The sequence below is a fragment of the Nicotiana tabacum genome, chromosome 1, assembly GCF_000715075.1.
Source record: "Nicotiana tabacum cultivar K326 chromosome 1, ASM71507v2, whole genome shotgun sequence".
Lineage (NCBI taxonomy): Eukaryota > Viridiplantae > Streptophyta > Magnoliopsida > Solanales > Solanaceae > Nicotiana > Nicotiana tabacum.
The window spans coordinates 72373159-72401015 of NC_134080.1; the positions used below are offsets into that span (position 1 = coordinate 72373159).

Sequence of the window (27857 nt, forward strand, 5' to 3'; positions counted from 1 at the left end):
ACATATTAAACACCTTCCGAAATCTGCATAAGGTGATTTCCATACTTATATTAATTGGAATTACATGATTAAGACATACAAGTTATTATTCTAAGTGAGCTAGGCATTAAAGAAACAATAATAATAAACAATAGAAAAGATAAACTTTAGATACTAATAAGGAAAGTTTTATACGATAAGTCGTGTAGTATTATGTCCTAAAATTAATAGGATTATAAGGCTAATATCTAGAATTCGGGTTATGTCCTTTTATTATGAGTTATTATGCTTAATATTATAAGGTTATTTTTGTAAACCGACATTGTATTCATGATTTTATAATAATATAGATATGTCTGCCATCTTCGTCTAATCTGAGCCTCTTCCATCAAAACTCTACTTTCCTCATCTTTGATACACTTAACTTGATCCAGGTCACTCGTTTTTTTTTTTTTCAATTGATTTATAAGCACTAAGTGCACAAATAGTTGTTTTTAGGATTCTTATTTAAAGAATAGTCGAAGTTTGCAAAGTTTTTAAAGTTTAACTACCTACGAATGTAACTTCAAACTTTAAACTAAGTCCACAATTACGAGTCTAAAGTTTGAATGCAGAGCCTAACTTTAAACCTGAATGTCTGAAATTTTGCTTTTGACAATTCAAACTTCATATCCAAAAAAACTTTCAAAATTGGCTAAACTTCAAATAATTTTTAAAAATTGAATATGTTTTTAATATAGGTGCTAAAAGCATATACCTGGTACCATTTCTACCCACTCATAGCTGCCAAAATTTTCCATTCAGCCACCAATCGGGCATGGAATTCATAAGATGTAAAGACACTGCACAGCGTATCAATAATGACCATGGACGTTTTGATGCGAGTTAAGAATTTACTCGGTCTTCCATAATCTTTTTAACTAGATCTCAAGAGCTAAGAACAGGGGATACGACAGATTAGAAAAATTAGCTTTGCTTTCAATGTCACCTAGAAAGAGGGCACAATCAAGGTCACCTAGAAAGTAACCATTATCAAATACTGTACCAGATAAGAATATGAAACAGGGTCTCCTCTATTTTTGACATACAACGAACTATTCACGCAGTTTTATCTCGCCTCTCGACCATCTCAATCCATAAGAATCTTTAGTAAACAAAAGCTTGGCATTGTGATCAAAACATGCAATTGAAAGTCATTTTTCGTCAGTAGTTAGATATAGTGGATCTTCGTTAACGAAGATATAGTGGACCTGAAGATCAATAAATCGTTGGAATACGTTTTGACGACCCATTCCAGAACAAATCTTAGTAAGGTGCGAGGGCACTAGGTGGAAAGAAAATGGGTACACTAACAAATTGTATTTTGTACTATATAGTATATATACATGCATGCACATATACACATAAACATGCTCTAAAATCACCTGAAGTATCATACTATAATACTTAATAACCTCTAAATTTACCAAGGATCTTATTACGACAATACGTGTTTACTCTGAAGGAAAAAGGATAGCTCAGATAAGAGGAAAATCCTGTCTTTCGAAGAACAAAAAGCTTTCTAAAAGTCAACTCTGACTACCTTTACAGTTAATTAACTGAATAATGACAATAGTACTTTTTTCTTTTCCGGGGCACAGAATAAAACAAAAGAAAAATAAACAAGCTAATGAACAAAAATCCTTCAAAATTCAAGATAAAATACTCTGCTGGTCCCCATGAACTCATCTGTCGATACCTTATTGAGGCACTAGCATTTTGAACGCCCTAGCACCCTTAAACCCCCTTTGTCTTTTCTTCGTCTCTATGTTTGAAGACCCTTCGATGATGAATTTCACCCCTCATTCGCTGGAAGAACAAAAAGGTTTACGCACTGCAAGAGATGAAGCAACAAAAGAGTTGGATCATCAGGTTATAAATGGTAGAAATTCCTCCAATTGAAGGATAAAACTCCAAATTAAAGAGACAGTATTAAAACATTTATGTGGAAAATTAGAGAGCATGCTCTTCCAAGGACTGCATGAGAAAGCTTCAACCTCTATTCACCTGAAAACTCGTACAGTCCTTTAGAGTGCACAGGATTTTATTGATTTTGGACGCTAGTATCTTGAACCGATGCATCATTTGTGAAAGCCAATTCCGAAACCAAAGCAATATGATCACTTCCCCACTTCTGGATAATAGGAAAGCAGAAAAAGAAAAAAGAAATTGTTTAGTACATGGCTAAAAGACAAGTCGTTAAATAAAACTGCATATAGAAAAATGTAAGAGCCAAAACAGAATGAGCAAATTCGACTGCCTTGTATAGAGTAATAAACTTTGTCCACTTCACGTCTATCTATTAATGTAATGTGTGGATGCATATCCAGCCCAATAAAAGAGGACAAGGCATTTGCAGATCTCAACCATGCTAACTGAAACTACTGGGAATCCATATCCTTAAAAGATCCATGTCTACCATGAAAGTGGATGGTTCATAGCCAACTTAACTGATTCCAATATTACTTTTTCTCATCAAACCTTTGAGTCATAAGCCCTGTGCACATGCTTGCCAACCAGAGCCGCATAAACAGCTTTAATAAGATCATGTGTTTTCATTCCCACTCTATATCACATACAAAATCCCATAGCTATCACTGTAAACACGGTTGGCACTTTAACACAGAAATGTTTGGTACATAGATTATGCATGTTTTTCAATTGCATAGTTGATTGCCTTTTGATAGATCGTACGCTTTTCAAACATGAACCGGAGAAAGAAAAAGAAAAAAAAAACAGCGATTGTTAGAAGATTGAAAACTGACAGCTTTTGCAAAATTTAGTGTGTTCAGAAAATACTTATCATGCAATAATTTCAGTTCTTATATTACTATGCGCTACTCGACAAATTAGAAACGAGAAATAGAAGTCCTATCTATAATACTTCAAGGAGGTGAATAAAGCTTTTAATCTTTCTTCTCATGCTTTAAGTGATCACAGTCAGCCTTTAGAAATCCCAACTTGTCTTTCAAAAGGACAACTACCAGCCAATTAATGTGAATTTCTTCAAAGGTTTATGTGCATAACTCAAATGGTGCTTCTACAGACTCTGTCCTTGTCATTAGAATGTTTAAAGCTTGTTTGGTTTGTCGTATAAGGAAAATAAATCCGATATAGGAGTAACTAATAACATTTGGTTTCCGACTTAAAACTCTGCATTACTAAAGTGAATTCCAACAAATACAACATTTGGTTTCTGAAATAAACTTCTCCATTGCTAATACTAGCAAACCTATGCGGGAATACATAAATTACTTTTTATACCACCCTTATACCTTCTTATACCTCATACCAAACGACCCCTTAGAGTGATATCTTTTTAAGTTAGACATTGCCACATTGGACAAATCTTGTATGTGTTTGACACCTATAAATAAGTGTTAAGTACTCATACCATCAAACCATCAATACATCTCTCTATTCTCGTAGTTTCACACTAGTTGCCTCAACAGTCTCATGAAACTTCATTCAGACGGCTTTATTTGACAAAGGGCATCCAGGTCCAGCTTGACCTGGAAACAGTAACTGAGCTTCTCTTAAGTATGACAGTAAGTTGATGCTGATGCGAAATTATTTATTTTCAAGGATTAAATCTGTAATAAATGTGTCAAAAAAGTAGCTTCGAGGCTGTTCATAAGGCAGCAGGTGCGATTTAGTATTTCAGGACGATTTGTTGTATTTCAACCCTGTTGCAAATTAAAATCCAAATTGGTATTCATAGCACTAAAAAATTTTGAAGACCACTATATGAAAGGAGATCATACTGCTATCCACCATGCATAACCAAAACAAAGTTCTGTGCAGCAAGGATGAATCTGAACTGTTGTTCTATGAAGAAACTATTTGTACTTTCTTTTACCAACATACCTTAGTAGGGAAACCTCTCACAAATTGCATGGCGTTTTTCGGAATGGGAGCAAGCACCCTCACAGTTTGAAGACCTTCAGAACGCCTGAGTGTAATTTGAACAATTAGTTTGCCATGTTATTCTTGAGTTCTAACTGATGGAATACCAAAAGCATCAACCACAGAGATGCATATGCATCTAACATATATAAAACAACACATCGAGGTCATATTCTAAATGAATCCTAATATCAGGAGCATTTCAAATTTGTCATGAACAACTATGGCAATGCTACAAATCAATCTGGGATCTTATCTTTGTTCCTCAATGATGGAATTAAACAAAAGGCAGCAGAAGCTAGGGGAATATTTAAAGATACTTACCATATATAATCAACTGTACCCATGAAAAGCCTGTGATAGCTGGTCACCTCAGGTTCTCCTGTTGAATCTCTTGTTCCAGAAAAATCCTGAAACTACGAAGATGTGAGTTGCAGTTATAAAAAAATGAGCAAGTATTAAGCCAGATTACCAGCCAATAGAAGAATATATCATACACATTTACCATAAGATATGGAATAGCACATTGACAATACAAGCTTAGTCTAATAAGAGCTACCTCTACTTCCCTATATGAACTTGCCAACTTCAGATTATGTTCCATTATTGTGCAATCCGCATTGCCTGTAGCAGTTTCTAAATCCATTGGAGTCCAAGCTGATGGATCATAAGTAGATTTCTCCATGTCAACAACCTCAGAATCCAAATCAGGAACATCATCTGCTATCTCGTCTCCTAGTGGACGCAACTCTAAGGAACCGTAACACTTCTCGAAGGAATCATTCAATTCCTCGAGAGCAGTTTTTTGAAATTGGTTAGAGTGAGCTGGAAAGGAATCATCTTCACCATTTAACTGAGACAAAAATGTTTCACGATCGTGGCCTAAAAGTTCATCTTCTTTTGTGCCTCCAGAGACCTCATTAAGTGACAAGCTGTCCATCTTTTCGCCCAACAAAACATCAAAACATGTCTCTGCGTGTGAGGTTTTATGTTCATGTGATGTTTTAGTGCAACTCTCTTTACCAATTGATGATACACTTTCAGAGGTTTCCAGAGGAGAAACTTCATGTACATTTGAAGAATCAGAAAATAGCCCCAACGATGACATATCTGAACAATGGGCTATTGTAGGTCCGTGAACACTCATAACATTTTCAGAACCAAAATCATCTACTTTGGACTGTCCATCTTTCTGTCTATATGCCGTTCCGGAACACACTTCTGCTTCAAAAATTTTGTGAGAAGAGCAAGATTTCGCATTAGGGTTGGCATCGTTGCATCCACCCTGAGTGTCTTTATCATATTCATCTTCTTGACAAGATTCTAGTAAACTTACTTCATGACTCGTACCTTCAACTGGAAACAATGAACCTTCACCACGAGAACTACTTGGATCTTCTCTAAAGACACCAACAGAAACATTACCATGAGTTTCTCTAGGTAACTCATTCGTACCCTCGGAGCATGGGTTAACCATACAAGAACTGCCGGACTCATATACCACAGAACTCTGAGGCTGAGACAAGATACATACAGAAGATCCACTTGCTGAATGTTTTTCTGGAGAATCGAGCTTTTGTTCATCTAATGTCATCTTACTGTCTTTTACTTCTCTCTCAGCAGCCAGTGCAGAGCTTTGAGCAGAGTCAACTGCATCCTGGTGTCTGTGGTATAAAAAAAGAATTCCAGTTTTAGAAACATCAAGACTGAATCCTGAAAGCGATAAAGGGTGTAAAGTAAATATGATTTCAGTCTTTCAGATTCACTGAATAGAAATGAGACCCTTAATATGAAAATTAGAAATCCCCAGTCATTTTTTAAAAGACTAGTGTGTCAAGCTCAGCATGAATATGTGACTAACAAATTCAAAGAAAGGATAGGTGGACAACCCCTAATGACCTTGCATTTTTATTATCTTTACCAAAATTATACTCAGAAACAATGTGCACCATATTTGGTAAGTTATTTCTTATTAATAGACAAGATTAGAGATTATCGGATCAGACAGAATGCAAGTAAAAGACGTAGAGGGTAAAACGAAAGAAGGTCACTTGAGATAGTTTAGCATGTTCTACATAAATCTCCAAATAGACTGGTCGATATGTGCAAGTACAATGATCTTTAAGGTGCTAAACGGCGAAGAGGTACGCTTAAAATCACATGGAGCTAAGTTGTCCTAAAAGACCTACAAACACTCTAATCAAGACGGACTTAGCTAAGACTATGAAAACAAAGGATCCATATTAGCAATACCACCTATTAGGATTAACGCCTTGTTGTTGTTTGTCGTTACACTTACATCAACTGCAGTCTAGTTTGATTAGAAACTATATCAGTGTAGGGATGAGAGTGAATTTTAAAGAACCTCTAGTTTTTAAAAGTTCAAATTTACCTTAAAAGATATATTACATAGATGTATTGGAATGAAATGGACCCAAATAGAGCAGAATGATATATAGGTTTCATATAGTCCCCCCCCCAAACCCCCCAACTAGCTTGGAAATGGGATGTAGTTCATCGATGAAATTGAAGTAGAAATCTTATAAGATTATACATAAGCTGGTACAAGGAAATATGAGGCAAAGGTCAAGTCTCCATGAAATCACCAGATAATTATTTAATTGAGGTAAGAAGTCCATACCTAGCACTAGGATTGAGGCTGCTACGTTTCACTGTATTAATTGTAGCAGACTCCTGTCCTGACACTTTATCTCGAGGCACTTCTGATAAGTCTAGCTGCAGGAACAAAGTACCCCAAATGCATCCCGAAGCAAAGAATCATCATTTCCCCCAGAGAAGGCACAGAAGAAAAAGGGGGTCGGGAACAGCAGCAAGAAACAAAACATTGTATGAAGCTTACCCTTTCCTCGACAATATAGTTGTACAATGGACTCTGGTAAAGGGAAAAAAGAATAAGGAATTAAAGCAGGATTCTGTCAAGAGGAAAAAGACAAGAAGAATTATTAAACTACAACATAAAATTCAGTACGAACCACAGAAAGTAAGAGGAGAAAATATGCATTAATGAGAAACATGTCATAAGTGTTTCAATGGGAATCAATGAACCCACCTTTGGTGTACTGTTAAAATCTCCACAGATCACAACAGGAGCATTGTCCCAAAGTTTTGAAACACCATCAGCCTTATCCAGAAGCACCCTAACCTGGTTGCAGCAAAATTTACTTACACTAAACGAAATACTGAATCCAATCAAGTGGACTCTTCGTTGCGGCTAAAAATGCTAAACTTAAAACAGGTACATTAATAATGAAATGAAACCAAACCTACTTTATGAGGAATAGACAAGCAAGACAGTTCTGCCAAGTATTCTATCTTAAAGGAGATACAAACCAACTTTATGAGGAATAGACAAGCAAGGCAGTTGCCAAGTATGCTATCTTAGAAGTGGATAGCAATGTATGAGTATCACCATACATTTAGCAGAAAGAGGGACCCATTCCTATAGCAACTCTTTAAATGCTGTGTTTGGATACATATACTTTTGAGGTTGCTGTTGTTTTTTTAGCAGAATTTGGAGATATTTACAAAAATAACTCCTTCCTGAAGCTTTTTAAGTAAGGAAGGGATCAAGTAAACAGTTTAGGTGCAGTGCTGATGCTTCTTGATAAACATCTGCTTCTTCCAAAGATAAAAACCATCTGAGGAAAATAGGTCCTCATATCAGAATAGTGAAATCCTTCTAGATTATATTTTCCCATCAAGTTTGGGGGATATAGCTACTTCCTTGCCTTTCTAATGTAAGGCAGTAGGTTTATCTCATAGTAGGATTAACTGGTTTCCCGAGATTGGAGCTGTTTAATGTTTTGTTTCTTCATGAAATATTAACTTTTCCAACATTCAGATTTAGAAAACTATATTTTCTGAAAGAAAAGGGAAAAAACAAAAACAAAAACAACAAAGCCAAACAGGGATGCCCTCATGTCCTTGTATTAAAAATGATGAGGAAGAAAAGTTAATAGAAAGCTATTTAGAGACATCATAATTCAAAATACACTTCAGATGATCTTCATGTTTACCCTTGCCATACCAATATGTAGGGAACAGCACGCCAATTGTAATGATAGGACGCTATAAATTACGGATAGGATGCTATAAATTACGGATGTAGATAATAAAAGAGAATAACGAGTTACAACATAAGGAGCAAAGAAAGAACAGCACCCTTGGACTTTCATTTTTTAAATTCATGTCCATTTATTCTATTAAATACTTCCGATAAACATAGAGCTTGTATTCACTTAACCACAGAAATATGATGAATACTAACTTCTCTTTAAATAATACAATTTTAGAACAAAACTAACAAGCCATGACAAGAAGCAGATATGCAGACATGACAGACTACAATCTAGCAGGTCTCTATCGTGTGAAGCGGAGCAACATATGACTAGATAAATGCCAAGCATAGGATACAAAAGTACATGATAACTGACTTACAGATAAATTCATGCACACAATGATGTGTGAAAAGACAGTATCTATTGACAATAAGTACCTGTCCAAGCTTAATCTCTCCCCTTCTAGGATTGAAAAGCACATGAGTATTACAAATTACAACCTTATTGGAGTGACCAGGTCTGCAAGTGTAAAATACACTAACTCAGCAGGTAAAGAATAAGGAAAAGAAACTTGAACAAGCTCATGCTACGAACTCAAGAAAAAATGTTCCAAACAGCATCCACATTTGTAAAAACATGAGCAACAATGAGTATCCAACACAAAATCAACTGCTATCATTGGCCAATCTATGTGGATAAATCTGATTGAACAGGGACTTGAAAAACGAATATGAGAATATCTAAACCAGCTTATCTAGCAATTACCAGTGCAAAAAATATTGGAATAGCACAGTTGTCAATGATACAACAATATTTTAGAACAAACACTAAAATATGTGCGACCCATAAAAACCCATGACTGAGATTCAGACTTCCTGCATAGCCATCTTTACACTCAGAGACTATGGTTAGGCACTTATCTTTCCTTACACAAAGTGGAATTATGTAAAGGAGCATTTCATATGAAAACTCTGTGTGTGTGAGAGAGAGAAAGAGAGAGACGCTTCTTGAATGCTGCTGCAAAGAAAGAGGACTGGGATAGGCAATCCTAAAACTCATTTATCCCTTTCTCGTCTTGTTCGGATACTACAACATACTCAGTGAAAACCCACAAGTGGGGTCTAGGAGGATAGTATGTAGATAGATCCTCGGCTCAAGTAAAGCATAATCCCAGCATTCATGAAAAAGAGATACATTAGTGGGAAAGCCATGGAAAAAGAAGCAGCAACAATAGCATGAAAACAAGATAACCGAAGAAAAAACAACAGGTAGTAATTGAAATAAAAGAATAAGAAATTACGGAAGTAATACTAATACTACTAGATGGAGAAGAAATGTGTGCGACTACCTACTAACCTACTACCTTAATCCTCGACCTCCACACCCTCTTATCAAGGGTCATGTCCTCATTAAGCTGCAGATGTACCATATTCTGTCTAATCATTTCTCACCAATACTTTTTTCGCCTACCTCTGCCTCTCCTTAGTAGCACCATTGCCAACCGCTCACACCCCCTCATTGGGGCATCTGTGCATCTCCTCTTGACATGTTCGAACTACCTTAACCTCGCTTCCCGCATTTTGTCCACAACAGAAGTCACACCCACCTTATCCCGAATATCTTCATTTATAATCATATCCCTCCTAGTATACCCACACATCAATCTCATCATCCTCATCCGCCACTTTCATTTTCTGGACATGAGAGTTCTTGACTGCCCAACACTCCACCCCATACAACATAGTCGGTCGAACCACCACTCTGTATAACTTACCTTTAACTCTTGGAGGCACATTCTTATCAAAAAAGACCCCGGATACAAGCCTCCACTTCACCCACCCTACCCAATACGATGTGTGACATCATCGTCAATCTCCCAATTACCTTGGTTTATAAACCTAAGATACTTAAACTTCCTTTCTTGGAGATGACTTGTGTATCAAACCTCACTTCCACGTCATCCTCATGAGGTATGTCACTGAACTTGCACTCCAAGTATTTTGCTTTAGTCCTGCTCAACCGGAAAACTTTAAACTCTAGGGTTTATCTCCAAACCTCTAGCATATGGTTAACACCGCATCGCATCTCGTCAATAAGTACTACATCATTTGAAAATAGCATGCACCATAGCACCTCCCCTTAAATGTGACACATCAATTAATCCATCACCAAAGCAAATAAAAACAGGTTGAGAGCTGATCCCTGATGTAACTCCATCACCACTAGGAAGTGTCTCGAGTCTCCTCTTACTGTCTTTACCCGTGTCTTGGCTCCAACATACATGTCCCCTAGTGTATGCGACATGCACACCTCTAGCCTCCAAACATCTCTAGAGAACCTCCCTTGGGACTTTGTTGTATGCTTTTTCAAAGTCGATAAACACCATATGTAAGTTTTTCTTCCTCACCCTATAATGCTCCACCAATCTCCTTACAATGTGAATGTCTTCTATAGTCGAATGCCCCGACTTGAATCCGAACTGATTCTCGGGAATAGACACACCCCATTCTCACCTCATCTCCACCACCCTCTCCCAAACTTTCATAGTGTGGCTTAGTAGCTCGATAGCTTATAGTTGTAGCAATTTCGGATATCACCCTTGTTCTTGTACAACTGATTCGTTGTACTTGTTCTTATACAACGGAATCATTCGTACTCCACCTTCATTCCTCAGGCATTTTTGTACTCTTCTAAAATTCTATGGGGATCTCGTCTGGTTCGATCGCTCTTCCCTGCTTGTCTGGTTCTGCCCCGAACCTGAAACTGTCCGCAGACGTGAACACACACGCGCAGAGCGAGAAAGGGAGAAAGAGAGAGGGGGAAAGGAGAGAAGGAGACAAGCAGCGTAGAAGACTAGTCATGTTGCCGGACTCCGACCAGAAAAGGAAAGAGGAAAGAGAGAGAAAGAAGGAGAGAAAGAGAGAAGAGAATAGAAGAAGAGAGGAAGAGAAGAAGAGAAGAGACCTTATATGTACTCAGTTACCATTGACGGAGAAGAAGAAGAGTGGAAATGACAGCTGTTAAGGTTGTGAGAGTCTACAATACGCAACCAAAGTTCAAATACTCGGGGGTCAAACAGTCAAACACTAGTTTTGTTTCATTCCCCAGGCCTTCACTCTTTCTTACTTCAACCTTTTGTTTGCAGCTTAATAATATTATGCCAAATACTTGAATTGACACAGATAACCCAAGTTACAGATAATTTAGTTGGGGATGTGGAAAAAAATAAATATAAATAATAAAAAAGAAAAAGGCCGATGATGCGAAACTTTCGAGCAGTAATGAGGCCTGATATTTGTTTCAAAAGGTACAAATTAACCTTTCAAGAGATAGGTTATTTTACGGTGCAAGTGCCAATACAAAGGAGATCATACCTTGCTGAGAGAGCTGGTGTGACACTCTTATTCTGCTGACCCAGAGACTGTAAGCAGGAGATAAACACAATAAAAGGAACTTCTAAAACAAGCACAAGCAAGTTTTGAATTTGAAGACTTACATTAAAGCAATGAAGAATATACTTGAAAGAATTTATGTACCTCAAATACACATATCTGGGCTACATTATCCCGAAGCCCGAACTTTTTAAATTCAATAAATTCTTCATGCACCAACTTGAATCTAACATAAAACATTCCAACGTATTTCCAATTAGGTAATATCATGAACTAGTAATCAAGATTCCACAGCAAGTACTGTATTGCCAAAAAACCATAAAGGCTAAATATTAAGATGATAAAGCAAATCAATGAATAGTGCTGTGAAAGTAACACTTAATATCCTGGAATACTGAATCTCTAAACATGCACTCGGCTAATATTTACCAAACAGTCTAAACAATACTACTACCAACATGCTTAAATGACTTTGGAGCATATCAAGCAAATTTCCAACTCAACTGGAGTAGAGAATCCAGACACAGACGTGTGGTGACAAAGATACTATGGAATTGGCAATGACATGATATGAGATTGGATTCTACGATACCAATGTTTACATAAAACAGACACAAAAAGAATTTAAAAAAATTGTTTCCTCATTCATAATTAAGTCTAATAACAGCATCACCTATTTAAACTATCCTTCGGATTTGAGGCTGCAAAAGAATAAAATTTCCTGACCTTGACGCATTCCAAAATATTGCACAACCATCAGCTGGATCTCCGGTGCGCCTCTACATCAAACATATTCCACATTGCATATGAAAGTATTATTATACACTAAACAAACTATGCATTTGTTCTTGTAGTTCAAGAGTAATAAGGTTCTCAGTGCTAATTGTGGGTAAAAGTATACATGCAAGTATCAGATATGGAAAATTTAAATGGTTGCCTATTCCTGAACTCATTTTGATTCTTGCAAGACAAAGTCTAGATTACTTATTAGGAGGTAGAGATGAAGGATTTTACATAATAAAGTTGGGCTTTAGGTGAAAATAAATGAGTCCTAGGGTTTATGGGTAAGGAGGCTTCCTGCTATCAATGGAGGAGCCGAAGAAATGAGGGTAACAAAGCCAATTTAATGTTGGATGCTTATCTGATTAAGAAGACAATGACTCTTACTGTTGGTAAGCAATCTCCTCTACACGTTATCTTTGGGCATTTTACTCTCTTTCAAATAGATGACTATGCAAACCTCATATTACGGATGCACGTGCTTTCTTAAAATTCGATCCCCTCCACAAGACAAATTGAGCCCTATGTATCACTCTATGTGTTTTCTGGTTTGCGTACCCCTTTCTCAAAAGGGCTACAAGTGTTAAAGATCCTTCTAGATTTATACTTTACCTTATCAAAGAAAAAATGATCCGACGATTCCACATTTCTCGACATGTCAACTTTCCGAACATGTGTCTTACTATGGAGCTCAGGAATTTGAGATTCCGCATGACAACTGGGGAAAGGAGAGTTTTTAAAGTGTACGGATGGAAAGAAAAATGCGAGAGCAGTCCTCTTTAAATCCGAGGTTTTAGAATTGATCAAAGAAATGACCTAATGGTTCCAATTTAGCGAATTAACAGATGAAATTATACACCCCTCCTTGCTTTGAAGAATTTAGAGGATAATATTCATGCATTTATAATTCATCTGTGACAAGTATGGACAAAATGGACTATGGTGCTCTAACATTGTTAATAGTCCACATGGGGTTGGGGTATGGATGTCAATCAGACTTCACTGGAATACTCTGGCTGATAATACAACCATAACGGTGGGTAATGGAAGGAAAACACTTTTCTGGAGTGATAACTGGTTAGGACATGGTCCTCTCAAAGAACTTTTTCCTGATTTTTTCAGCATTGCAACATCGCCTACATCCACTTTAGACACTGCCTGGGGTCAGCAAGGATGGAATGTTACTTTTAGAAGGGCCTTGAATGATTGGGAATTACAGAAGGTTGTGGATTTCTTTAATATCTTGGAACAATTCCGAGGTCTTGGAGAAACTGAAGATAAACTCTGTTGGAACCTTTGCAGAAGTGGGAATTTTACAGTCAAATCCGCATATACTCTAATTGCTGCTTCAAACCAACAGTTAGAACAATGGCCCTGGAGGTATATTTGGAAAGTAAAGGCACCTTTCAAGGTGGTATGCTTTTCATGGTTAGTTGCAAGAAAGGCTTGTCTAACCCAAGAGAACTTGAGAAGAAGAGGTTTTTAGCTATGCTCTAGATGCCTATTATGTGGTACAGCTACAGAAACTAATAGCCATTTGTTTCTTCATTGTCCTTTTACTGACCAACTGTGGCAGCTCTTTCTTAATATTGTGGGCCTTAAATGGAGCATGCCAGCTAACACTTGTGAATTGCTGCAGTGTTGGAATTACAATGGGGGTATAGTGAGACAGAAGAAATGGTGGCGATTGGTTCCTGCGTGCATATGGTGGACAGTTTGGAAGGAGAGAAATTTAAGAACTTTTGAAGACAGAAGCAATTTTTTTACAGAAAATCAAGATAAAGTGTTTACTTTTGTTTCATTTCTGGTGTAAAGAAAGTTGTGTAGAGGAGCCAGAATCTTTGATAGACCTGATAGGTGCACTGTAATCTTAGGTAATCTTAGGTTGACATAGCTGGTTTTTGTTCCTTGTAAATATGGTTTGGCACTGCCCTAGTGCTGTTTTATTTATTAATATACATGTTACCATTATCAAAAATATTCATGCATTTGGAATATATCGTGATCTTAATAATCAGGTGGTAGCATATTGACAAATGTCATTATTGTTACGCTGACCATCGGGTCGTTAGGCTTTCCAAGGGGATGTTTTTCACCCATCTCTCAGAAAGAGCGGCTAGACAGATATACAAGTATTGAAGCATCACAAAGATGATAGATACTCTTCCAGCTCATAGTCTAACCTTGCCAAACTTAGAATGTAGTAAGAGAGGTAAGGAGTATATGATTAATGCCTTGGATCTATCGAGTGATGGTTTGGAACTATATTTATTTTTGCACCTGGACCACCACAACTCTCAGCAAACTAACGGAGGCATGACCTTATTAATATATGAAGCCATAGGATTAAGGACCTTGTGGTTCCACCAACCAAGAAGTAGCATTCAACAATTGGTGTTCCCAAACCAGCGAGCAAACACGGAGCAAAATAGATGCTCAACATATTTGAAGCTTGAGTTAACAATAGAATCAGCACATCAATAACATTTAGGGGGAAAGAGAATGACCAAAACTACATATCAAAGACGAGAAAGGAAGCCTTGTGTACCCCTCACTGGAAAGAGGGCGATGATGGAGGAAATGAGTGCAGTTAAGAAGAATGAAACATGGGAGATTGTTGATTTACCTCCCGGAAAGAAGACTGAGAGCTATATGTAAACGGGTATAGATAGTGAGATTACATCCGGGTGAGGATATTCAGAGATACAAGTGGCAAGTGGATTTACACAAACCAAGGAATAGACTATGGCAAAGGAACCTTTCATCCAAGATGTTTACTAAATTTATCATTGGGTCCTCATTTTGACTTTAATAACTTTATACCTAGGTCCTAGTATTACTCGGTAGGAACAATTTCTCATCAGAACAATTTTTTGCATCTTAATATTTTTAAAGAGCCTAATGAACTTTCCAGCGAATATTTACGAATTATATATATGCCGTATTTGAAGGTTCAAATTCCCATATTTACATTGCACTTCATAACAAAATGGTGATTTCTGATGCATAATTGCATATCATAATGTACGAAACTTGGGAGATTATAGATATATTGCTCTTAGGATAGGTTTGGACCCTCCCTCTGGCACTTGCTCCACAACATATTAATCAACAGTAAGTTCACTAACAAATTAATTGTAAAAATACTTATCAAGTGAAGAATAGCACGAAAGCATAAAAAACCTTCCAGATGCCATTATATCCACGCAACTTCAATTCTGCCTCCAACTCTTGGAATCTGTCAACCTCCTGGAAGGAGGAAACATCACAAGCCATACCAAGGATTGTTACTTCCCGAAGTGAATACAAGCAGAACAATGAAACAAAGACGTAGAAGTTAAGGGGTCGAACATATTGGAAAGATTATGGAAGAGACGGGGAAAAGATTGATTATATTAAGCTTTGCAAGGAAAAGAAAATGCATACATAGACACACACATAATATGTAAGACTCAAATGTAAGACAAGTTTCTACGTGTTCTCATGGGCGGCTCAACGAATTTGGTAACCTAAAGCCAAATAGTATTAAAAGGCCCTTAAATTTTCATAAAATTCATACGATAATGAGACAAAAAAGAAACCCACATGATTTTGGTTTAGTGGTAAGAGCGCAAACGCGTGATGCATAGGTTAGGCTCACATCACGGTTTCGAACTCTCCTGGGACAAAAGTATGATATTTAAGTGGAAAATGGTAGAGGGGTGGACTCATTTTCCATCGAGTTCGAATCTTGCGCCACTGTCCTCGAGAATTTCTTAATTTAAAAATCCGAGAAACAAAAGAACTTGAGTTCTGATGTATGCATCAATATATGACAAAAACAAATAGCTAACTCAGAGAATCTGCGTTGAAATTAGAGAGTGAAATCGAATTGATGAGAAGGTAAATATACTACTTAATTTAATGAGAGAAAATTTATCGTTATTTATTCACTCAATCATACAACCACAATCAAATTTAAAAAATGCAACAATTGCAATGTTATTATTAATAATAATTGGATAAATTATATGTTCGATATAATACTAATATAGTGTTTTCTAATTTTGCGGCCCTAATACTTGGGGGCCTAAGGCAAGTGCTTTATCGACCTTACCTTAGAGCCGCCCCTGCGTGTCATTTCTCTCTCTAGTGTCTCTTCTTTATCACATGGTACCGGAGAGAGGAATTACTTATTAAGCATTAACCGATGACTTCCACGAGAAAAATCTCTTTGTCACACAACTTTTTAGTGATTGTGAGTACTTCCTGAGTCGTCCTTAGTTTTGTGAATGTTGCGCAGCAACCCAGCACCACCCAGACATTGATACTTTCCAACTAACAAAACCTGACATGCCTTGCACTGACCGGAGAGGACGCACACCAACATGCCTTGCACTAACTCTTATTTCTCACTATATGTGTGTACAAAATCTCTTTGTTTCAGACACGCCTTTAAAATTTGCTAGCCCAAATACATACATTTAAAACAAACTCAATATAGAGTTACCAATTCACAGATGGTACTACACCTTTGGTACCAACCTGGAAGGAAGAACAAATACGTATATTAGACTTTAGAAAAATTTCCATACATCCAGCATCATACCGCATCAATCTGTGCCTATTCCACAACATCACTGTGATTGAACCACAATTCGAAGAGTGTAGAAGGCAAAACAATATTAATTGAGTCAAGAGTCATAACCTGAAAACACAATATATCAGCTGACCACCATCCAAGCTCAGAAAGAATACTTCTTTTACGCCATTCCCAGTCCAAAATATGTTGTGGTATGTGATAGTAAAGTTTTCTCTGATGATCAATTGCAAGGTAATCAGCTAGTATGTTGTATGACAAGACTGTAAATCGCTCTGCAGTATATAATAGCATAGTAAAACATTCATCAGTTTGATCGAGACCTAGCTTAGTAAACAAAAACTTATGACATACAGACAGAAATTGAAAGCAAACAAGTATCTCAAAGTGGCACCGAAGAAGTCAAATATTTTGCACGCTACAATCTTAAACTCCAACAACATTTCAGCTAACTTGGATGATTTATTGTGAATATATATTAAGCGAATGCTCCAATATAGTGGTAAGAAAGGGAGCAAATAAAATGATTTAAATATTTTTTCCCTTTCTAAGAAGAAACCTAGAGGTCCCACTCCAGGATAGGACGGCTTAAAAGAATATATTCCAAACTTCCAAGCATGACCCAAAAGGGAGCTTTCTAAATGTTCCATGTTCCCATCCTACTTATCTGTTCACAATAGGTGGTTAGTTGTCCCCAACATCGTGAAAGATAAAATGGAACTCACGAGGGCAAGCATCGAGGAAACACAACCTCTACAAATTCGACTTGATCATGAGGCTAAACTCTCGCAGCGCTAACGCATTGATAGGTCAGGGGTTCATCTCATACACACTTAAATGGTTAGACTAACACCTTGTTCATAATTGATATTGTTTTATGGTACTCTGTAACTAAGAATTTGATGACTTCAAATTTTTTTTTTTTGAGTCGCAGCAAAATAAGAGTGCCACACCAGCTCCCTCAGCAAGGTATGATCTTCTTTGTATTGGCACTTGCACAATAAAACAACTTATCTCTTGAAAGTTTAATTTGCATCTTTTGAAACAAATATCTGCTGAGGCCTCACTACTGCTGGAAAGTTCGCATCCTCGGCCTTTTTTATTTTTTATTTTTTATTTTTTTCCACATCCCCAACTAAATTATCTTCTTCTTTTTTTGAGAAGGTAAAGTGTCCAGTATATTCAAAAAATCATCGCACAAACTTTGTGTTGGAAGCCAAAATAGGCAATTACAATATGAAAAAGCAAAAATATAGTCCTTGTTCTTCTTACAAGGAACTCAAAACATCTAGGATTGAATCAGGATCCTCTACATATTCCAATTTACACCAAAAACAAAAAAGAAGAATACACTTCATCTTAATCTTTTGTGGAGAGTTGGTTGTATCTTCAAAGCATCTCAGGTTCCTTTCTTTCCAAATTGTCCACCAAATAGTTGCTTTCCTCAACTAAATTATCTGTAACTTGGGTTATCTGTGTCAATTCAAGTATTTGGCATAATATTATTAAGTTGCAAACAAAAGGTTGAAGTATCAAAGAGTGAAGGCCTGCGGAGTGAAACAAAACTAGTATTTGACTATTTGACCCCCGAGTATTTGAAAATTGCCTTCGTTTGCATATTGTAGACTCTTTCTCTCAACGGTAATAGCTGTCACTGCCACTCTTTTTCTTCTCCGTCGATGGTAACTAAGCACATCTAAGGTATCTTTCTCTTCTTCTACTCTTCTCTCTCTCCTTTCTCTCTCTTTCCTCTTTTCTTCTTTCCTTTTCAGGTTGGAGTCCGACGACATGACCAGTCTTCTACACTGCTTGTCTCCCTCCTTCTCTGCTTCTCCCTCTCTCGCTCTGTGAGTGTGTGTGTTCGCGTCTGCGGATAGTAATAGGTTCCGGCCGAACCAAACGAGCAGGGAAAAAGCGACTGGACCAGACGAGATCCCGGTTAAATTTTGAAAGAGCGCGGACCGAGTAAGTTTGAAGTGGCTAACTGGGTTGTTAATTGTCATTTTTAGAACAACAAAAATGCCCGAGGAATGGAGGTGGAGCACAATGATTCCGTTGTACAAGAACAAGGTTGATATCTAAAATTACAATAACTATAGAGGTATCAAGCTGCTAAGCCATACTATGAAGTTTGGGAGAGGGTGGTGGAGATGAGGGTGAGGAGGGTTGTATCTATTCCCGAGAACCAGCTCGGATTCATGTCGGGATGTTCGACTACAGAAGTCACGTTGTAAGGAGATTGGTGAAGCAGTATATGGAGAGGAAGTGGGACTTATATATGATGTTATTTGACATGGAAAAAGTATACGACAAAGTCCCAAGAAAAGTTCCCTAGAGATGTTTGGAGGCCAAAGGTGTACCTGGCACATAAACCAGAGCGATTAAGGACATGTATGTTGGAGCCAAGACACTGGTAAGGACAGTGGGAGGAGACTCGTAACACTTCCCATCAGGGTTGTAAATAGCGCTCGCCTCAGCGATAACAGCATGAGGCGATGCGATGCGAGCCTCCAGCGCTATTTGCCTCTGTTGCGTGGCGATTTCAAAAAGGCGAAGCGAGAGGCGTTGTGTAGCGAGAGGCGCCCTGTAGCGTCGCTTTTTTAAAAAAAGAAGATAAGAAAAAGGCAGCAAACCAGCGATTAAAAGAAAAAATTTAGGGCTTCACACACCATATAGGGGTGGGGTGGATGAAGTGGAGGTTAGCGTCGGGAGTCTTGTGTGACAAGAAAGTGCCACCGTTACTAAAAGGTAAGTTTTATAGAGCAGTGGTTAGGTCTGCCATGTTATATGGAACTGAATGTTGGCCGGTAAAGAACTCACACATCCAGAAGATGAAAGTAGCGGAGATGAGGATGTTGAGGTGGATGTGCGGGCATACAAGAATGGATAAGATTAGGAATGAAGATATTCGAGAGAAGGTGGGTGTGGCCCCCATAGAGGACAAGATGCGGGAAGCAAGACTCAGATGGTTCGGGCACATTCAGAGGAGGAGCACTGATGCACCGGTGAGGAGGTGTGAGCGACTGGCTGTAGTGGGCACGCGGAGAGGTAGAGGACGACCTAAGAAGTATTGGGGAGAGGTGATCAGACAGGACATGGCGCGATTTAGGATTACTGAGGACATGGCCCTTGACAGGGAATTATAGAGGTCGAGTATTAAGGTTGTAGGTTAGGGGAGAGTTGTGAATATTTCTACAGCACAATAGAGTGAGACTAGCCAGTTAGGAGTTAGACTAAGAAGGTCATTGGTCGTCTATTGATGCAGGGCTTTACCTGCTAGTTTTGCTATACCAGCCATCTTTTTCGTATTTCGTATTCTGTATTTCATATCTATTGTATCGCTGTTATTTTATTATGCATTTTTGTGGTACTAATATATCGACTTCTGTTGTTTTTTTGAGCCGAGGGTCTCCTGGAAACAGCCTCTCTACCCTTCGGGGTAGGGGTAAGGTCTGCGTACATATTACCCTCCCCAGACCCCACGTGTGGGATTATACTGGGTTGTTGTTGTTGTTGTTGTAGTGATTTCTTCTTCTTTCTCCTTCAAGTCGACCTAGTCACATTAGCGATTCTTCTTTCTTCTTCAAGCTTCTTTATCAGCTATGCTTCTCTTCATCTCTTTTCTTCTTTCTTCTTCGAGTTTCTGCCATTTTTTTCTTTCTTCTTTCTTCTTTCTTCATTTTTCTTCTTCTCTTCTTCTTTTTCTTTTTTGCTATGTTGTTTTTGATCGAGCAGCAGAGAGCTTTTTCTTTCTTTCATTCTTTCTTTCCTCCTTCCTTTCTTTTTCTTCTTTTTTTTTTTTGTTCTGTTTTTCAATTCCTTCATGGGCAGAGGCAGATAGCTTCTTCAAACCTGAGTTTTTAATTGATATATTTATTACTCCCTTCGTTTGACTGTTTCACTTTATGTGAATCTATTTTCTTTTTAGTCTGTGCCAGAATGAATGACTTCTTTCCCTATTTGGAAACAATTTACCTTTATACAATGATTTATAGCCACACAAAATATATGTGCCTCATTTTACACCACAAGTTCAAAAGTCTTCTCTCTTTTCTTAACTTCATGCCCAGTCAAATAGGTTCACATAAATTGAAACTGAGGGAGTAATATACTATTGCTATTAATTATATACACGCACACATGCAAAGTTAATATTTTATTTTTTTTAATAAATTATCGCTTCACATCAAAAAGGCGAGCACTTCGCTTCTCGCTTCTCGCCTCAGTGAAGCGGGCCCTCATCGCTATTTGTCGCCTCACGCTATTCAAAACACTGCTTCCCATTGGTGATAGGGTTACACTAGGGATCAGCTCTCAGTCCGTTTTTATTTGCTTTGCTGATGGATGAATTGACAAGGAACATTAAAGGGGAGATGCCATGGTGCATGCTATTTGCAAACCGTGTAGTACTTATTGACGAGACGAAAGGTGGTGTTAACTATAGGATGGAGGTTTGGAGACAAATCCTAGAGTCTAAAAGTTTCCGGTTGAGCAAGACAAAAATAGAATACTTGGAATGCAAGTTCAGTGACGTAGCTCATCAGGATGACATGGAAGTGAGGCTTGATACACAAGCCATCCCCAAGAGAGGAAGTTTCACGTATCTTAGGTCTATAATCCAAGGTACTGGGGAGATTGACGATGATGTCACACATCGCATTGGAGCGGAGTAGATGAAGTGGAGGCTTGCGTCCGGGGTCTTGTATGATAAGAATGTGCCTCCAAGAGTTAAAAGTAAATTCTACAGAGTAGTGGTTCAACCAACTATGTTGTAATGGGGGAGTGTTGGCCAGTCAAAAACTCTCATGTCCGGAAGATGAAGTAGCGGAGACAAGGATGCTCAGATGTATGTGTGGTCATACTAGAAGAGATATGATTAGAAATGAAGATATTCGGAATAAGGTAGGAATGGCCTCTTTGGTGAACAAGATATGTAAAGCGAGGTTGAGGTGGTTCGGACATGTCAAGAGGAGATGCACAGAAGCCCTAGTGAGGAGATGTGAGAGGTTGGCAAGGGTGGGTCTAATGAGAGGCAGAGGTAAGCCAAAGAAGTATTGGGGAGAGGTGATTAGGCAAGACATGGTATATTTGCAGCTTACTGAGGACATAACCCTTGATAGAAGGGTGTGGAGGTCGAGGATTAAGGTAGTAGGTTAGCAGGTAGTCCCGCGTTTTCCTTCTCCATACAAATAGTATTAATATTACTCTCGTATTTTCTTATTCTCTCATTTCTATTACTACATGTTTTTGCTTCGGTTGTCTTATGTTCATGCTATTGTTACTGCTTCTTTTTCATGGCTTCTTCACTACAGTATCTCTTTTTCATGAATGCTGGGATTATTCTTTACTTGAGCCGAGGGTCTATTGGAAACAGCCTCTCTACCTTCACAAAAGCGGGGTAAGAGATGCGTAAACATTATCCTCTCCAGACCTCACTTGTGGGATTTCACTAGGTATGTTATTGTGACAAGGAAAAATAGCATCAAGCAGAAGCTCTATCTACAGCGGAAGCAATCCAACTTCCATTTTACACGTCAGCAGGTAAGGAAACAGATAAAATTCATAGCATCTTCCTCATCATTTAGTATATTCCACCTTGATGTAGATCGGACCCAGTAGATTCTAGGGAATTGAAGATGACTTCTTCAACAAGAATACCTAGAACAAAAAGGAGAATACTTCCTCTGTTTCATATTAGATGAGGTAGTTTGACTCGGCACGGAATTTAAGAAAAAAGAAAAGACTTTAGAAACTTGTGGTCTTAAAAGCTTAAGGGGTAAAAGGTTTGTGGGGCCATGACATTTGTGTGGCTATAAAAGCTTCTCATTAAGGGTAAATGAGTAAAATGAAGAGTTTAAAGTTGAATTATTTCCAAAATTAGAAATGTATCATTTGTTTTGGAACAGACTAAAAAGGAAAGTACATCATCTAATATGAAACAGAGGGAGTAAGTAATAAAGTAAAGATAGAGGAATTAGAGAATTAGTGTTACTCGTCAAGGTGCACGCAAACTAGCCCGAGTACTATAACAACAACAACAACCCAGTGGAATCTCACAAGCGGGGTCTGGGGAGGGTAATGTGTAGGCAGACCTTACCCCTACCCTAATTCTCTAATTCCTCGGCCTGAATATTATGGTTATCAAAAAAAAATTAAGGAATTACAAGAAATCAATTATGAATTAGTTAACCCACTTTGTAATTCAACTATAAATCACTAGTTCAAGGATAGAAGAATAAAGGATCAAACTAAGTAAGGAACGCAATAGGTAAAACCCAAGAACAATAAAAGATACTTAAAATAAACTAATTACCGTCAATTACAAAACCAAATCCAAAGGGAGAAATAGAAATTAACTCATAAATGAACTAGTTCTCATGATGTAACCAAAGAGAGGTTCATTGTAGAGACAAGGAAAAAATCCACAACTCACAAAGAGTTTCATCTTCATAATTCTAAGCTAGATTCCCTAAAGAATAAAGTATTTATACTAGGGTTGGTATTTAGGCTAAGAAATGAAAACCTAAGCTAGTCTTAAAGAGCTAAATGGTCAAATTACTAAGATACCCATATTACAAAGGAACCTTCAATTGATCTTGTACCCTTTCTTCCTTTAAACTTCCATTTAAGCATACTTAAAGCCTTGAGATCTTCTTTCCACGCCTCCTCTAAGTGTTTCAACTCTTGCTAGTCGAAAGAATGCACCAAAGTCCTTGATGGCTACCTTAATCTGCATCACATCTACACGAATAAGCTAAAAGATTTATACAATTAGCTATGGAAAATTGTATGAGAGGAGCCCTTTCTCCCAAGCATGTCTTGGTTCTTTTCTCTTCAAATACTTCGGCAAATGCACCATTGTATAGTGATCCATATTTTCTAAAACACTATTTTTTTTGTTTTCACCAAGTGGCTACTTATCACAGCTTCCTTTTAAGTTGTGTAGCATGACTTATTTGATCTCCTAAGGCTTAAAAACATATTACAACCTTCTCTTGCTGTTGTACAATGTATAAATAAGTGTTTTGAGTCTTCTATATATGCGCAATACATATAGCATATATTGCAAATATTAACATTTTCTTAATTTCTCGTGTCAAGAAAGCATCATCTTGAGCTATACAGCCAAGGCATACTTTTAGTGGTGCTTTTCCTTCCCAAAATGATAACCAAGACCCTCTACTTTCAGATTCCTCCTGTTGTTTTCTTCCTTTTTTATAACTAAAAAATACGATTCAAATCTCGGCAGATAATGGCACGCCCCTCTACCCTTCTCAACTTAAATATCAAGCTTTTGTTTGAGACCGGGTTTGAATGCATGACATGCACCTAACCTATCTCTACGACACAATGTTTAAAAAAGCACCCGCTTCATCGCTTTAAGTGAGAAGCGAGGCGAAGCGTGAAGGGGAACGCTTCAGCAGGGTGAAGCGACTCAGCTCAGAAAAAGCGATCGCTTCCCAGTAAAAAGCGAGAAGCGGGAAAATGAAGCGAAGCGGTAGAAGCGCCTGCTTCTCTGTTTTAAAAGAGAGTCCCAACCCTATTTTATTAAAAACGCGATTTTGTGATTAAAAACACTGGTCTGGACGCGATTTTATTAAAAAGAGCAGCGACTAGGGTTCTTCCAACAGCAGCGACTGGTCTAGTCGACTTCTTCTTCTTCATCTACTTCTGATTTCTGAAAGAATCTGAAAGCATCAACTAGGGTTCTTCTTCTTCTTCAACTTCAAGTACTTCAAGACTTCAAGAGGTATGTTCTGCTTTTCCTCCTCCTTCTTCTTCTTCTTTTTCTTTTTCTTTCACTGTTTAAACATCCAAAAAGCAGCGAAATGCTGGTGGATTTTTTTTTAGCATCGGTTCTTTCTCAGAATTGATGCCAATCCTTGGGTTCTTCTTTCTCTGCCCAGTTTTTAACTGAGAATTACTGGCCTTCCTCTAATTTTTATATACTTTGACCCTAGTTGATAAAGAAGAAGAAGAAGAAGTTGAAGAAGATAACGAGCAATATAATAATGATAGTGGAATATAAGAATTTGACAATCTTGTAGAAGAATAGGATGCTCGTTTTATGCTTTAATTGATGCTACTCTTTAGTTTTTACATTGAAGTATTGAATATTTGCTTACAATTACATGTGTTGTCTATGCAATATTTATTTTAATTTTTTTTTAAATTCCTCTTCACTTCAAAAAAGTGAGCGCTTCGCTTCTCGCTTTAAGCGAAATGGGGGTTGTCGCTTTTCCTCGCTTCACAACACTGCTACGACAGGAAGCATTTAGTTTACCTCCTTATTAATCAATTATTCCTTAACAAAGTCTCGATGCCAAATCTAGGATAGTACATCAAAGCTAGGTAATTTAAAGAAGTGCACATCTTTTTTTGGATGCACCAATTGGACATGCTTCCTCTTCTTCTCTTTCTTTTTTACCTCTAGTTGTCTCCTAAGTTGCTCGGACACAGGTGCGGGTGTCGACGCGGGTGCGTATCTAGAGGTCGGATCCTTCGAGATGTAAATTCTAAGATTCGGGGATATGAATCCTAGTATGAATACGGATACGGATATCCGGCTAAGAGTAATTCAAAAAAAATATATAAAAATATCTCTAAATTATGAGAAGTTTTGTAGAATACTTAAGTATAGCTTGTAAAGTTTGGATTTCTTTTTTATTCTCAAGTTGTAGATAAGTAAATGAGTGATTTCCTAGATAAGCTATGTTATATTCTTCAAATTTACCCTAGTTTTGGTTCTAATTTCGGGAATCAAATTGTATCTCATCTCGAATTTTTCCGTCCGTCGTAGTCACCACCCACCCTAGTGTCGTGTCGACAAGGGTGCGGCACCTAAATTGCCATATCGGAGCAACTTAGGTTGTCTCCATGCTCTTCTACAAGACTATGTTCAATTTTAGCAATTAAATGTGTTTGCCTTAACTGAAATGGAAGTATCATATTGGTTAGCGAAAGTGAAACTCTTCTCCATTCCATTTGCATATCAACACGTTGTATGAAACAATTACGTCCTATTTTGTTTAATTTTAAAGAATAATCAACCTTGAACACAAAGAGGTATCCTCTTCTATTCTACATCACATTTCTCACCACACACTGTTACCCAATAAACCAAAGAAAAGAATTTCCAAGTAGACCACATCTTATGACAAACTCATAATACAAACATACTACAATTTTCGAATAATATCAAGTCAGTTCCATGGATTCTTTAACTTCATGTATGTCCTTCCATCTATGCAACAAAAAAACACAACTGCAACTAGGTCTCAATCTCAAGCACGAGGATTCATCGTGAATTGACTAGCTTTTAACTGGTTATCAAACTACCACAACCATCTTAACAGTTGATGTACCTGAATTCAAGTAAACGTAACATTGAAGAAATATACAAATTTACCGCAATGAGGCGGAGGTCCAGTTCTAGCATACTCCCAATTCCGAAAGTTCAATGCCTTGGGAGGGGATGGCCGCGGCCTAAACTGCTGATTCTCATAAAAATTCGGTCTACTGAACTGCTGATTCTCATAAAAGTTCGGTCTATTAAACTGCTGATTCTCATAAAAGTTCGGTCTATTAAACTGCTGATTCCGGAAATATTGTGGTCCTCGTGGCGGTGGCAGCACTGCTCTATTGAACTGCTGATTTTGATAAAGTCCGGCTGGTGGCGGCATTGCTCTATAAGATTGCTGATTGTGAAGAAAAGGCTGACGCGGTTGAGGAGGCGGCAATTGTCCATAAGTCTGTTGATTAGGATGAAAACTCGGCGTTGGTTCCCAAGGTCGGAAAGGTCGAAAATTTGGGGAAGGGCGGAGATTTCTATTGGTTTCACGAACAGAATGGAAGTGAGAGTCTCCAGTTGCAATGTTTTGCTCACTTTGTTCGCCGGAAGGACGGTCGGAAAAGTTTCTCCGGCCGCGGCTCCGGCCACCTCGGAACTGTAACGGGTCAGGAGAGTTTTGTTAATAGGTTAGAAATGGACGTTAATGTGAGATTTGCATTCGGGGGGAGAATTCTTACTGGTTGAGCAGAGGACATGGCGGCGTTGGCGGTGGCGGCGTCGGTGAAAGCAGCGGCTGCAAGGAGGTGGAGGGAAGGAGCAGAGTGCTTCATGAATGTTTCAATAACATTTCAACCGTTCCAACTGACGAAACTGTAAATTGCAATATTATGCAACTGCTTCCATTGAACGACACGTCTTAACTGCTAATGGTGGTTCGAAAGGGAAAATATAAAAGTAGTCATTTAAGTTTGAGGTTAGGTTTGAAACAGTCCCTTAGACAAATTATTGAGCAATTTTTATCTTAAAATTGTTAAAAATTGGCATCTTTGCCTCTGTCAAATATTTAACAAGTTCTAACTATTAAATTTAATAGAAATTATAGAAAAAAAGATTAACCACGAACACCAAAAAATATCGTTAAAATCTCATAAATTACTATGATTATTCTTGACTTCATGCATATCTAAACATGGGCATGAACATTCCAATGTGACGTTGGACACGACCACGTGACCAACTCATGATAACACCTAATTAACCCCTACGATTGGGTCATGCGTCTAAAGCCCCAGAAATTTTTCTAACAAGATTACGCCTAATTCGAGCTTAAGAGAATACTTAGCGAGACCTCAAAGTACGTACGGACCCATCCGAGGGTAGCAGGGTCGTTGGGATACTTAAACATAAGGTCATAAGGGTTGGGGGTCCTTAGGTTGAGTGGCTAAATGCATGACTTGGAGGGTATAGCAAGAAAGGAGGAAAAGAATTTTTGTAGCCAACGTAGCTAGGATGCATAGCTACGCTGGCATGCGTAGCTAAAACCAGGAAGAAGAAAAGATGAGAAGGAGAAGCTTCAGCTGTGCGTAGCTAGGGAGCGTAGCTACGTAGCCAGACGTAGCTAGGGAGTGTAGCTACGTAGCCAGACGTAACTAGGTTGCGTAGCTATGCTAGCATGCGTAACCAGTAACAGAGGGAAAACAAAAGAGATTGAGAAAAAGCTCAAGCAGATAACAACAACAACAACAACAACCCAGTATAATCCCACTTAGTGGGGTCTGGGGAGGGTAGTGTGTACGCAGACCTTACCCCTA

At 38.0% G+C, this 27857-nt stretch overlaps 1 protein-coding gene across 5 annotated transcripts; it reads right to left on the bottom strand.

Annotated features, from left to right (window-relative positions):
• Positions 1–1519: 1519 nt before the first annotated feature.
• LOC107786137 (carbon catabolite repressor protein 4 homolog 6) lies at positions 1520–26975 on the bottom strand. 5 transcript variants are annotated; one of them, XM_075251561.1, is made up of 16 exons: positions 26784–26975; positions 26164–26701; positions 16863–17029; positions 15359–15424; positions 12122–12174; positions 11540–11621; positions 11378–11424; positions 8441–8522; positions 6995–7087; positions 6785–6817; positions 6566–6660; positions 4484–5588; positions 4249–4334; positions 3886–3970; positions 2026–2152; positions 1520–1852 (listed from the first exon to the last, which is right to left on the bottom strand). In XM_075251561.1, exons 1-15 carry the CDS (start codon positions 26874–26876, stop codon positions 2063–2065), a joined length of 2715 nt encoding a protein of 904 aa, XP_075107662.1. In that variant the 5' UTR covers positions 26877–26975; the 3' UTR covers positions 1520–1852; positions 2026–2062. The 5 variants fall into 5 exon arrangements, with proteins under 5 accessions (XP_075107662.1, XP_075107664.1, XP_075107656.1 ...); XM_075251563.1 differs by having other exon boundaries at positions 2016–2152; positions 26784–26968; XM_075251555.1 differs by having other exon boundaries at positions 4249–4340; positions 26784–26968.
• Positions 26976–27857: the final 882 nt, after the last annotated feature.